Here is a 14,946-nt window from a genome sequence, read left to right as displayed (position 1 = left end):
TTTCGCCGACGAATACAACAAATAAATAAAATTATTGATCCTGTACTAATCAATAAACTTAATGTAATTAAAAATAGTAAATAAACATGATGTAATTAAAAATAGTAAATAAAGAAATACTTTTTTATAATTTTGGGTTTTTAATTATAAACCTTACTATAATAAATACGAAATATATTAGTAACATTACATAGATTTAATCTTTTTCATTAATTGCACAGTTGGTATAGATGGTGTGTAAATGAATTTAAATTTATTGTATGATGTACCGATGTAATATAAATAAATTTTTTCACCATTATTGATAATATTCTTCATCTTTGCAAGTAGATGCGGCTTATTCAAAACTTCTGGTTGCATGTAGCAGGGAGAAACATTAAACAAGTGTGGTCCAAGCATATATCAACGTTGAATCCAAATTGTGTTCTAACTATTCTGATGTTTGTGATCTCATAATTATGCCCAGTTTCCAATTCATGCATTTGCCTGAATGGTAGACGGCACCCGTACATCCTGGTGATGATAGCAGATTCCAGCAGCGGGTAGCAGATTCCAGGACCAGATAGCAGATTCCAACAGCAGATTTCAGCAGCAGGTAGCAGCTTCCAGGGTAGCAGAGTCACTACAGTATTTTACTATGGTACTTCACAATATTTCACTGTAAACTCGTACTTCACACTGTAAACTTGTACTTCACTGTTGTGAACTACGCTCACAGCGAGCTGCTTTTATAGCCAGAGGATACTGCGCAGTTACCCCTCAATCTTCTACCTCAAAAACGGTTTGATGACATCATCTACTGCGCAGTTAGAAGTAAAACAAAGAAAACTGTGCAGTTACGCGACCTTGAACAGGTTCAAACCTGTCCGATGACGTCACCTTCTACGCAGCAGAAATAGAACAAAGAGAATTACATAACCTTGAACAGACTCAAACCTCTCTGATGATGTCATCTACTACGCAGTTTAAAACTCTACCGTATAGTTTGAATAACCAATCAAATTATTATTAATTAATCAAGAAAAATAATTAACCAATAAGATTATCGAGTGGTGGGGGTAAAATCCAGAGATTGGGTTATAAAAAGGTTGAATTGATTGTAAGAGTCATCATTCAGTCACTCTTCGTGGTCAAGAGCAGTAAAAATGGAGATCATTCTAGACATTCAAGGATTCAGAGGAGCTGATAATCGCTTCATTGTTAAGGAGTTGGCCTCAATAATAATTCAACATGATATTGATAATATTGAAGAGTTATCATGCACACTATTTCAACCACCATATCACTGGAAGGTGTTACCAGTCAACTATCAACATCTGAATACCTGGCTGATCCGAAATTATCATGGAATCGGTTGGAATGCTGGAACAACTTCATATTACAAGCTCAAAGAAGTTCTCAATTATTTAACTTGTAATAAAAAAATTATTTATGTCAAAGGTATCGCGAAAAAGTTATGGGTTCAAAATTTAATTGATTGTAATAATAAAATTACAATCTCGATAATTTCAAATGTCCCTATCTCAAAAGTGTGAAAATTTGTAACAATCATTTTTGTAATTATCATGATCGTTTATCTGATTTATGTGCCTTGGAAAATGTAAATAATTTAAAAGATTGGTTTGTAAGCACTCAATAAATCTAAAATAAATGAATTATAATTGTTATTATTATTTCATCCTAACACATTTAATTAAGATTAGAATTAATTATTGTTAGTTATTAAATTCAAATAATTTTCCAACACTACTACTGATATTAATACTTATCAACACCTGTAGATGGCGTAATGGTTTTTGATTTTTTAATTATGATAATCAATAATCAGTTTTTGTTTTTCTAAAATTTTATAATTAATATTTGTTTAAATTAAAAGTCATGCATTATTTTATATAACCATTTAAAAATAAAAACTGAGTATTGATTTTCAAAATATATCGCTAGAAGATTTTTGGATTTGACGATAGAGAGCACATCAAACCCATATTAGTTTATCAAATAATACATAACTTTTAATTTAAATAAATATTAATAATATTAATAACAAAATATTATAAACTAATAATAATTATTTATCTTTTATTTAAATTGAAAGTCATGTATTATTCTATATATGTATTAGGGTGGGTCAAAAAAATCGAATAATTTATTTTTGACTTTATACTCTGAAAAATAGGTTCGTAGACACCTAAAAAGAATTCTCTCCAAGTATAAGCTCTTAATTATAACGGGAAGGTCCTCCGCTTTGCGGGTTTCTATTTTTTTCGAATAATCAGATAAAAAAATCTATATCTCGCTTCCAACTGCTTGGAAAAATATTCCGTGGCATAGATTTTGTGAGAAATTGAATGCTTTACAAAAAGGTCTCTTATGACTTTTTCAAAAACTCAACCGATTAAAAGATATTCATAGTTGAAGTTTGGCTATTTTAAGGAAAATATTCGTTTTTATTATGAATTTTATAAGTCGATGAAAAAAATTATTTCGGATTGCGGAACTCATGATTTTGTAGGAAATTTACTGCTCTACAAAAATGGTCTCTTATGATTTTTTGATTAAGTGAAGCCGTTACGAGATATTCATCGTCAAACATTAACGAATATCAATATTTCCAGTTTTTGATCAATAATTCGATAAATTTTAATTTAAACTATGAGTTTCAGGAAAATTTACATAAATTTGAGTTTCGATCGATAAAGAAATGTTATAAACAATTTTTTTAATATTGTTTTCAGTCTTGAGCTTGTTTGATTGCATTAAAACAAGAAATTAGAGCATTTTTTCGACATATAGCCAATGATTAGTTTAATTTGAAGTGAATGACATATTTCTTTGTCAAATTTAATATGAAAAGTATTGAATCAAGTGAGAAACAACCAGTATTTAACTTTTTTATAGATAAATTTTTATTGAATTATCAATTGCAATATAATTGTCTATATTTTTAACATAACAGTACGCTATTACTATAAATAATTTCTTTTATTACAATTTGGGAATGTTTTTTGATGTTCTTTGACAACTTGCAATAAGTACTGGAATTGTTCTTCATTTTTGTCAAGCATTGATTATATTCACTGACTAATGCAACAGCTCGCTCTGCTGAATCATTGACAACTTTTAGTTGTTGAAAGTATTCTTTATTTTCGAGATAACTCTCATTAGTAGGCCATAATTCAACATCGACATCAAGAAAGTCATACGGTAGATCGAAGATTTTGAAAAGATTTAATGACTTTTTAGACACAAAGTCACTCAGAGTTCTCTGCGCCAATGAATTCAAATCTTTTTAGCAATTACAAATCTTTTAGCTTTAGAATCTGTACCTTCACGAGTATTAACAGCTTCAACAATACTTTTTTTACTTCTAATGGAACGCCATCGTCAAACAGTGATAAAATGGCAAGTTCATCGCTCAAATACCATAAGTGCGAAATCATTTTTTCACACGTAGCTGAAGAAATCAAAGGATTGATATGTTTGTACTCCAATAAATTTTTCATAAACTGCAAGTCATGATAAGCAGCAGTTGTTGCAGAAGTTGATGAAAACCAAGCTTTTAAATACAATGTGACTATAAAAATACAGAAATGACGAAGACCATGCAATTCTTTCTGAGAGAGTTTGAATTCATCTCTGAATAGATACATTTTCAAACTATAAATGGCCTTAGCCATCCATCTAGCATGATGAACAGCACCAGGACGTTTGAAAGAAATCTTTTCTTGAGGCATTTCTCCAAGGAAAATCAATGATAATTCCAATAATTCTTTATCTAACTTATTATAACATTTCTTTATCGATCGAAACTCAAATTTATGTAAATTTTCCTGAAACTCATAGTTTAAATTAAAATTTATCGAATTATTGATCAAAAACTGGAAATATTGATATTCGTTAATGTTTGACGATGAATATCTCGTAACGGCTTCACTTAATCAAAAAATCATAAGAGACCATTTTTGTAGAGCAGTAAATTTCCTACAAAATCATGAGTTCCGCAATCCGAAATAATTTTTTTCATCGACTTATAAAATTCATAATAAAAACGAATATTTTCCTTAAAATAGCCAAACTTCAACTATGAATATCTTTTAATCGGTTGAGTTTTTGAAAAAGTCATAAGAGACCTTTTTTGTAAAGCATTCAATTTCTCACAAAATCTATGCCATGGAATATTTTTCCAAGCAGTTGGAAGCGAGATATAAATTTTTTTATCTGATTATTCGAAAAAAATAGAAACCCGCAAAGCGGAGGACCTTCCCGTTATAATTAAGAGCTTATACTTGGAGAGAATTCTTTTTAGGTGTCTACGAACCTATTTGTCAGAGTATAAAATCAAAAATAAATTATTCGATTTTTTTGACCCACCCTAATATATATATATATATATATATATATATATATATATATATATATATATATATATATATATATATATACTACTGGAAAAAATTAAGGGATCAAAAAAAAATTCCAAATTTTTCGGTAGTTTTCAACAGGCCGTAACTTTGAGAGAAACGGTCGTACAGGAAATAAAAAAAAAGGAAATTGTAGCTCCAAGTGTCTAGTTTTTGGATTAGAACTTCAAAATTTTGTAGCCTCCGCGGTTTCTGAGTAATCGTAGAAAAACCAGCAACAAAAAAATTCTCAAAATTTTTTTAGTTTTTTTTTTTGGTCTACGGGCGTGGAAAAAATTTTTTCATCTTAACCACCATAAGGATCGGATACTTTGTTCATTTAGCTTTAATTTCTGTTTTAAACACCCTGATACGTCCACTCCTCGCTGAGATATCGGTCTTCAAATGCAAAAGGATCTTTTTATCTTTGATTATCGATATCTCAGCAACCAATGATCGCACAGAAAGTTAAACGTCGGTTTCAAGAACTTGAATGAATTCTCCTTAACGACTGTCCATTGTTTTTTCGAAAAAAAATTTTTTCTTTCCGTCACATGAATTTGAAAATGCAACAAAAAAAGGGCTTTTAGTGGTTTTTTGGAAAATCAAGCGCTGGATCGAAAATATTGAGGAAACCACTAATGTTAAGTGTGCCTTTTACAGTTCAATATGTCCACAAAAACCCTACAAAGAATCAAATTAATCCAGCCAGCCGTTTTTTTGTTTCACTTGATCGAATTTTTGAAAAAATTAAAGGATCACGTTTTTTGCTCTGAAAAACTCATAATTTTTAAAAATGAGAAAAAAAATTGTTTTTTCGAGCTTTTTCCACATTTTTCTCTGAAGGTTTTTGTTGGTTCAGAACCGGTTATTACCACCCCTGTTTTCAATAACGGCTCTCAAACGTTCAGCCATGTTTATGCAGACGGTAATTTGAGGCTGCGGAATGGTATTCCAAATGTGCTGAAGCGCGCGTTCCAAAGCAGCTAAGTTCTGCAAATTTGGATACTCTCTGCGCAACCGACGGCCCATTATGTCCCAAACGTGCTCTATGGGGTTGAGATCTCGACTCATTGCTGGGTGTCGCAACAATGTGATGTCATGCCGCTCAAAGAAGCGCCGGGTAATGTTGGCTGTGTGTGGACGTGCATTATCTTGCATCAATATGAACGACCTCAGATGTTGTCGTCTGCGCAGAACAATGGGCCTTAAAATTTGGTCGATGTAACGTCTAGCTGTCAAATTTTCGCGTACAATTATCAAAGGTGTTCTCCAATTTCGTGAAACGCCGCCCCACACCATAACTGATCCACCGCCTTAGGCAACGACTGGACGGATAAAGTTCTGGCGAAAACGTTCTCCACGACGGCGCCAAACGAGAGGACGTCGATCGTTGCCATACAGATTCAAACGAGACTCATCAGTGAATAAAACATTTGTCCATTCCCACAAGTTCCAATTTCGATTATCGTAAGCATACGCTAAACGAGCTCGACGATGTCTTGCTGTCAACAGGGGTACACGATTAGGATGTCGTGCGTGTAACCCAGTTTCACGAAGACGGTTGATGATTGTTCGAGAGCAAATGTTTCACACTTGATGCCGTCGTCGCTGTTGCTGTTGTTGTTGCTGTTGTCTGCGATTGGGGAAGTTTCGAGCGACAATATTCGCATTGACGAAAGGTTGTCGTCGAACTTCTCTAACAATTGTTCGATCATCGCGGGCATTAGTGACTCGATGGCGACCTTGTCCGGGGCGACGATGATATTGATTCGTCTCTTGGTATCTGGTATATGCTCGAGATACGACAGATTGACTTACACCCATCCGGATAGCAACTGCATGTTAAGTGTAACCTTCGTCGATAAGAGTCACTAACCGAGCGACTTCCACCTCCGATAAATGTCGTCTAACCATGATTAAGAATCAAAAGTCAGTAATTTTCAATTTTGACCAAAAAATTAAAAAAAATTTTTTTTAGCGCAGAGGGATTAGTTTTGAAAAAACTGTTGAATGAAGCGATTTGCTAAGGATTCACAAAAGAAAAGAAAAAAACTCCGAAAAGCGTATGAAAAAATCGAAATTCGATTGGGGGTATTAACTTTTTTATTAATTTAATTAAAAGGAGATCAGTAGAATCAAGGAATGCAGCGGTGGAAAGGTAATAAAAATCATTGGGCGATGGTTTTTGAGTTTCCTTAACTTGTTAAAAAAATTTTTCCAAAAAAATTTTTTTTTTGAAAATTTTTTTGAAAATTTAAGCACTTTTGGAACAAAAATGTGGAAAAAGCTCGAAAAAACCATTTTTTTCTCATTTTTAAAAATTATGAGTTTTTCAGAGCAAAAAACGTGATCCTTTAATTTTTCAAAAATTCGATCAAGTGAAACAAAAAAACGGCTGGCTGGATTAATTTGATTCTTTGTAGGGTTTTTGTGGACATATTGAACTGTAAAAGGCACACTTAACATTAGTGGTTTCCTCAATATTTTCGATCCAGCGCTTGATTTTCCAAAAAACCACTAAAAGCCCTTTTTTGTTGCATTTTCAAATTCATGTGATGGAAAGAAAAATTTTTTTCGAAAAAACAATGGACAGTCGTTAAGGGAATTCATTCAAGTTCTTGAAACCCACCTTTAACTTTCTGTGCGATCATTGGTTGCTGAGATATCGATAATCAAAGACAAAAAGATCCTTTTTTATTTGAAGACCGATATCTCAGCGAGGAGTGGACGTATCAGGGTGTTTAAAAAAAAATTAAAGCTAAATGAACAAAGTATCCGATCCTTATGGTGGTTAAGCTAAAAAAATTTTTTCCACGCCCGTAGACCAAAAAAAAAAACTAAAAAATTTTGAGAATTTTTTTGTTGCTGGTTTTTCTACGATTACTCAGAAACCGCGGAGGCTACAAAATTTTGAAGTTCTAATCCAAAAACTAGACACTTGGAGCTACAATTTCCTTTTTTTTATTTCCTGTACGACCATTTCTCTCAAAGTTACGGCCTGTTGAAAACTACCGAAAAAGTTGGAATTTTTTTGATCCCTTAATTTTTTCCAGTAGTGTATATATATATATATATATATATATATATATATATATATATATATATATATATATATATATATATATATATATATACGTAAGTATGTAACCAGCTTAGAACTCTTGAAAGGCTTGACCGAATCAAACCAAACTAGTCTCGTTCCAAAGAGTATTATCAAATTATAATTTCCTAAAAATTTGAAATGATTTTGACCGGTAGATTTTGAAAAAACTCAAAAAAACTAAGAAAAAATTTTGTTTGAAATGTGGTTTTTTCGGAATAACTTTTTAACAGCTTTACCGATCAATCTTAGCTCTTAACCTTGAAAAACTACATCGATCGCTGCCAAGTGCGTCGAAATCGGTTGATTCGTTCGAGAAATATCGTGAACGAAAAGAAATGGAAAAAAGTGTTTTTTTGTAATAACTTCGAAACGTTTTATCAAATCAATTTTTCTGTTCTAAATTTTCTATAAAGCTTGAAAAACTACATCGATCACCGCCAACCGCGTAGAAAGCGGTTGATTCGTTTAAAAGTTATAGCAGTTTGAAAATTTTTAAAATCATGTTTCGTCAAACTTTTATTGGACTTTTGAGCTCGAAGAGCTCAAAATCCTAGAATAACTACGTTTTGAGCTCGAAGAGCTCAAAAACATTGTATTGAGTGGAATTTTGAGCGCAAAAGCATAGAATTAGCGGGAAGTTACAACGATGGCCTTTAGGGTCAATCGTTTTCCATATTTTTTTTGTTTTTTTATTTCAATAGATGATGCTCTGCAACAACAAAGCATGATTTGCTCCATATGTGGGTTAACCCCTGTGGAAATAGTTTGTGTGCCATGTTTCCATACTCGCTTGTGTCAATAGTGCTCAATCTACACAACTGACTCTGCCAATCGTCGACGTGTACCCCTCCATGGTAAAATCAAGGGCCCGTCCAGTGCCCTTTCTGTAACCAGCCAGCAACGTTTCGTGAAGGGCATTTCCGACGTGATATTAATAATGTTATTTCAACTTTATGCGAATTATGTAATAATGGAGAAATAATTATTATTAATATGTTGTGCTTGCACATTCATTTGTGCTTGGATTGTAGTCAGCAAGTAGAGGCTCAAGAAAATTCGGTTTGTTCTGCTTGCCACCGACCGACCGATTTCCACCGAGTTTTCTTCTCGTAATTGTTGATTACTTGAGATTACTCTCATGCTTTGAACTTTTTTATTACTTTCTAAAATTTTGAATTAATATTATGCTTCGAAACTTCTTAATATTTGTATGACGTAAAAAAATTTGTATACTTTTTAATTAACTAGCGAGATTATCTCTTTCTCGCGTCACTCTCACAGAGTTGACTGCAATCACTGATCTCGCCACTCAAGCATTTTTTATTACATTTTAATTAGATTCTTAATTAATCTTCGTAATTATGTTTTGTTTAATCATAATAAAGCTATTATTAATTAGTATCATTATGTTTTTTATGAAAAAAATTATAAATAAAATAACATATAATGAAATTAATCGTTACCTTTTTATTTAATTTTGTATTTATCACTTATAATTTAAACTTAACCGACACTAGACTTCAAGCATTTTTTGGAGTGTACTAATAAAATGATTCATGTATTTTTTCATGATCGTGGCTTACTGTCAGTGGATAAAGTTAACAATCTCCAGTGCTAGACGTCATAGATTCGACCAATTACTCGTCGCATCTCAGCTTTATCGTTACACGACGTCTGCTGCGGCAGCGATTCTCCCTGCAGGACTTTCGCCGTGAGTGAAATATCGTTCAGTCTCCATCCAGGCTTGATTTAAGCCTTCGATCAAATCTTCCGGGTTCTCTACGATCGGTTTCCATTCCCTAGGGACCTCATCTTCCAGCACCGGACTTTTGACTTCTACTTCGACATGAAATTTTTTCAAACTTCGAAATTCTTGAGATTAATTATGATTATATTTTGCAAGTTTTCAATATTTGTATTACTTTTAAAAGAATTTTTATACTTTTAATTAAGTATTCTTAATTACATGTTAATTAGATTCTTATTTAATCTTAATAATGTCTTTAAATTATGTTTTTATAACTATGTCTTTGTAACCAGGGTGTTTTGCCTAGGTCCAGTTAGCCACCCCTTTCCTATTTAGAAAGGGCGCCACTGGGATTTTAGACACGGTGTCCCAGAAACCGGGGAAGCATGAGAGGGAAAAGACAGGGTCGTGAGAAGTCCGAGAGGGCTGTAAGTAAAACTGAGAAAAATTTATAACAATTAAATTGATTTATTCAATCAAATTACAAATAGCCAACAATTTACTTATAACTAACTTAATTGTGAGAACCTCTCGCCTACGCTGGCCCTTACCAAATATTCTTACAACTAAATATCCAATTTTCTAAACCTCGTCACTCCGACGGAATACCTTAAAATATCAACATTTCCTCGTCAACCTGACGGAATACCAGTTAAAACCTATTCCCGACTGCGCCCCCGACTCGGGCGTCTACGCAGCGGTTTCCTAACTTAATCCGTTGTACCCCCGACTCGGGCGTCTATACAACGTTTCTAAATAACTCCCTAACTTCCATACAACCGATCGTCCACCGGACGCTAACTTAATACACACTTTCTCTAATTACTCAATTTCCTCCGAATTGCTAATTATCTAAATTCCTGGAATTTTACGCTTAACAATTCTTTAATACAAAATATCAAATTCACTAATTTAATTCATTACCAAAATTTCTCAACTAAATTTAATTTATTCTATTAACTCACTATTCTATTAAATTCATTAAAAAATTTTTCCAATAAATTAATTTACTAAATTTACTAAATTAATTAAATTTAACCCAATGGCCTAGAATTAATTTTAAAAATTTTCAAATTTCAAATTCTACAAATTTAACAAGCCTCATTAATTATTCGAACTACATACATTCCAGAATGACCTTGACTATCTGAATTACACAATTGCTTCTACTATTTCAACTTAATCAAATAATTTTAAGTAAATAATTTCCCATAACTAAAAGGCTTGTAACAAACTAATTAATTGACATTTATGAATAATTTACTTATAAAAGAATCTACTAAATTAATAGTGACATCTGAGACAAAAGCGATCATTAATTGACAAAATTTTTTTTGTTGGATCCAATGAGCTATCGCACATAATTTTAAGAGCAGTATCTCTATTTTAGACCATTTTTAACTTGTCAACTAGACAAGCTTGCTGAATAAAGTTGACTGAGAAAAGAAGTATTTTCAGTTTCTTATAGATGGCGTATGGTTAGAAAATTCTTTCCTACCTAGAAAGTGAAGTTATATATGTTATAGTCCAAATTATATATTGATTTGATTTACTCTCTGAGTAGTATCTGTCTTTACTAGCAAATGCACTTTATTTGCTGTTGATGTTTTGACTTGATCAACTACGAGCGATTATATGTTCATCGAAATATTTTTGTGATGAAAATATTATTTGAAAAAAAAATTCTTTACAAAACATGCATTAATTCTTTCAATAGTTTAATTTTCAATTTTCTCCAATTCTAACCAGTAAATTTTTTAAAACGAAACTTTCTCTTCTTTTTACTGTAAAATTGAATAAGTCTTATCAAATCTTTAATAACCCTTTAGGAAAGTCCCAACTTGCAGGGGAAATTTGACTTTTTCAGAGAATTATTTCCACAAGGATTCCTACAAGAAGTTTTAATAACGTTGAATAACTCTTCTGGCAGAGTCCGAAATCTTGGTAAAAATCTGACTTTCTAAGTCGAATAAAGAGTTTTTCAGATTTAATAAGACTTTTTCGAACTTTTTAAGAAAACAAAAAACTTTATGAACTATTATTCGTACTTATTGAAATTTTTTTTCAGTTATTTCAGAGAAATTTTTCCACAAGGGCGTACTAGATCTCAAAATTCGTTCTTTTTACTGACCTCAGAATACAAACTTTTTTCAGAATCCTTACCATACTGCAGTAAGACTTTTTCATCTCAACCAAAATCCGAGTCTGAAGTTAGCATTGAAACTCAATTACTAGTTGTAAACAATGCGTTACGTTTATTAAATGAGTCACTAATTTCATTCATGAAGTTGTCCAATCATCGATACTTACAAAATAAAGTTGACCAAGCTACCAGTAACTTGAAGAAGTTTTCTCGTCTTGATATCAGTCCTCAGTCTGATTTAAAACTAGCCTTAACGGACTTTAATGACTTAATTAATCGTTTAAAAGTTGTTTAATGATAAGAATACGTCAAAAATTGAAAAAAATTCAAATCTTAATTCTATTTCCACTAGAATGGAGTGAACGAGAAGTTTGTGAAACAATGAACAGTTCAAGACACATGGTTCAGGTTGCAAAAAACCTATCTGAAACTGTAGGAATTCTAGCAACACCTAAATCTAAGCTAGGCCGATCTCTATCTGAAAGTGAACAACAGAAAATTTAAAATTTTTATAGTAGTGATGATGTGAGCGTTAAAATGCCTGGGAAAACAGACTACCAGAGAAAAAAAATATATATATGTATATATATATATATATATATATATATATATATATATATATATATATATATATATATATATATATATATACTAGCAGTCACCCGCCCGCTTCGCTGGGCACACTATTAATTTTTATCTTTATTTCTTATATTAACTAAAAAAATGTATATTTTCTTATCGATAAAGGAAGTGAATTTTTAAAATTTTTAGTCAGGAAAAATAGTACCAGTCAATGTATTTGTCATACACAGATTTCCGCATCACCCATGAAGTACTGTGTATAGGGATGCGTCCCCGTTATGTAACGTGGCGGAATCCGCAGGAGGCCTACACCACAAAAAAAACTCAGCTTTTACTTTTTACAAAAATTTATTTCTCGTAATGAACACAAATATAACAATCACTCAATACTTATCAATGAATAAAATTAACAGTTTTATACAGTTACAAACTTAAAACTTCCTTATAAACAATGTTTTTCGTCTTTTTTTCTGGTTGAAGAATAATCAAGTTGTCCGGTGAACTGACTCTTGAGCATGCCACGTAAAACTGACCATGAGAAAAACAATCATGTCTCAAATCTACACTAGCTAATTTTAAACTCTGCCCCTGCGCTTTATTGATAGTTATAGCATAGCAAACCCTAACAGGAAATTGTAGACGTTTGAAGTTGAAATGGTAGACAGATGGAACCAAAGGAATTCTTGGAATAAATACGAATCCTCCTTCATGTTTACCTGTTAAAATTGTAGTTTCAATAATATTTTTATGTAAATTTTTCACTTGTAGTCTGGTACCGTTATATAGTTTTGGAAGATTCAAATTGCGCAGTAACATTATTGGTGTTCCAATTTTAAGATTGAGAATATGAGATGGTATTCCGGATGGATTGAGTGTATGTAAGAACTCGACAGGATAATGGACAGCATCATCAATTTCTACGACTGTATCTATAGATTTATACTTCATTTGATTAGTTGATAGCTTTTCCAGAAGAAAGTTGTTAATGCTATTTGCTAAATCATTCGTTGGAGTCAGAATAGCTCTTTCTTTTAGCCATGAAGAGCAATTAACTCCAATTTTATTGATATCTAGGTATATTTTATCAGTTAATGTAGTTAAATCATCAACAATATCACCTAGGTTATCCGGAATACTTATTCGTCCGTAAACTTCTGAAATTTGTCCATTCCCTATATCAATGAGTAACTTTGAAAATTCTTCTGCTCTCAAATCATCATGTTACATATGAACGCGCATATTAATTTTCAAAGACAGTACGTTAACATGAGGCTATAAAACTGAGGATTTGAGACAGGCTTTGACTTCATCTGCACATGTACCTCGTGGTACAACAGGTAAAGTTTGTCTGAAGTCACCAGCTAAAAGAACAGTTATTCCACCCATTATTCGGTCACTATTTCTTATATCCTTAAGAGTTCTGTTGAGAGCTTCAATAGCATTTTTGTGAGCTATAGTGCATTCATCCCATACTATCAGTTTTGCTTCTCTGATAACGTGAGCCATATCACTCTGCTTAGAAATATTGCATAGAATATTATCAGAATGATTCATTTCAAGAGGTAATTTAAATGTCGAGTGAGCTGTTTTGCCTCCGTCAATTAAAGTAACCGCAATTCCTGAAGAAGCAACAGCAATAGCAATACTTTTTTCACTTCTAATTTTCGCAAGCAACAAATTAATCAAGAATGTTTTTCCCGTTCCACCAGGAGCATCAAGGAAGAACAATCGTCCAGAATCAGAAACGACACTATTCAATATAGATTCATATGCTTCTTTCTGTTCTTTATTCAGTATCGGAACACTTTTTATCACTTCTTCGGTTAACTTAGCAGTGTCATAAGCTAATTAATTTAAATACTGTTGATTAATAATAACAGATTCTTGTTCTCGAGATGGTGAAGTGAGTCCAAATTGTAAAAGAGTCTTACCTGACATAGCAATGACCATATCTTCAAGATTAATCAAACATTGATTGTAAACAATATCAAGATCTAACCAGAGTTTTCGCGAATTCAACTCATTCGTCTTTTAATATCGTCCGTGAAATTATCTCGATATTTATCCCATAATTTAATCGGATCTCCAACTTGGCAAAAAACTAACATAACAGCAAACAATTCACGTATTTTGTAAGATGAATCAGAAATTGAGACTTCTGCTAAAGTTTGATCCCAATGAGCATCGTCTTCGAGCAATCCCATTACTCTGCAAGCTTCTTGAAATATAGGATAGATTACATCTTTTATAGTTCTTAAAGCCGTAAATGACTCTGGACCGCGAACTTCATTCGGTCCAAAGTCATTTGGATGGAAGACGGAGGTAATAACATTCAGTATTGGTAGGACGGACAGTATACACTCTGCCTAAAACATGATCTTTTTTTATACCTAAATAACCTGGCACAATTTTTCCTTGTTTTCTTCTGTGAAACTGGTGTTTTCTCCAGACATAATAAGCTGGAACTTCACAATATAATAATTTTTTCGCAAAATTGTCCACTTTACAGAGTTCAAAAAAAGCCATAAGTGTTGTTTTGGAATTGTTGATCTGATTGAGTATATTATTTTCATTAAAAAAAACTCGTTGACCATTTTCTAAATGTACAGCAAGATGCATAACTGGAGGGAATCTCTCGTGAATAGGAAAACTCAGAATTCGCCAAACTGCCTCAGAAGTGCTAATGTATCGTCCTGCTTCATACTTTGTCACTTCATCAAGATCTCCAACAGTGAATGCTGCTTGATCAGATCCCTTATTCATATATTTACAAATATATTTAATTGATTTCACTGAGTTGCAAACTTCAACATTTATATGAGCTTTGAATGTACGACACAGGGTTATACGGTACCACCCATCGATTGTCTATATTAATTCCATTTATTATTGTTGTTACTCCACCATCTTCAGGAGATCGCCGACGATATTTAGGAGATCCATCTTCTCCTGTTTGGGTTTCCTTTAA

General features: G+C 32.4%; 2 protein-coding genes across 2 annotated transcripts; both read right to left on the bottom strand.

The window, feature by feature from the left end:
- Nucleotides 1–9,169: 9,169 nt before the first annotated feature.
- LOC141525686 (ATP-dependent DNA helicase PIF1-like) lies at nucleotides 9,170–13,928 on the bottom strand. The gene is made up of 5 exons (XM_074240248.1): nucleotides 13,910–13,928; nucleotides 13,301–13,822; nucleotides 12,755–13,132; nucleotides 12,512–12,694; nucleotides 9,170–9,378 (listed from the first exon to the last, which is right to left on the bottom strand). The coding sequence occupies exons 1-5, from the start codon at nucleotides 13,926–13,928 to the stop codon at nucleotides 9,170–9,172; spliced, it is 1,311 nt and encodes a 436-aa protein (XP_074096349.1).
- A 65-nt stretch (nucleotides 13,929–13,993) lies between these two features.
- LOC141525685 (uncharacterized) lies at nucleotides 13,994–14,741 on the bottom strand. Its single transcript, XM_074240247.1, has 2 exons — nucleotides 14,562–14,741; nucleotides 13,994–14,344 (listed from the first exon to the last, which is right to left on the bottom strand). Exons 1-2 carry the CDS (start codon nucleotides 14,739–14,741, stop codon nucleotides 13,994–13,996), a joined length of 531 nt encoding a protein of 176 aa, XP_074096348.1.
- Nucleotides 14,742–14,946: the final 205 nt, after the last annotated feature.

This window comes from Cotesia typhae, unplaced genomic scaffold, assembly GCF_013202065.1.
Source record: "Cotesia typhae breed Kobodo isofemale line unplaced genomic scaffold, CoteBio_Ctyphae contig_27, whole genome shotgun sequence".
NCBI lineage: Eukaryota > Metazoa > Arthropoda > Insecta > Hymenoptera > Braconidae > Cotesia > Cotesia typhae.
This window is presented reverse-complemented; position numbering and strand designations above follow the sequence as displayed.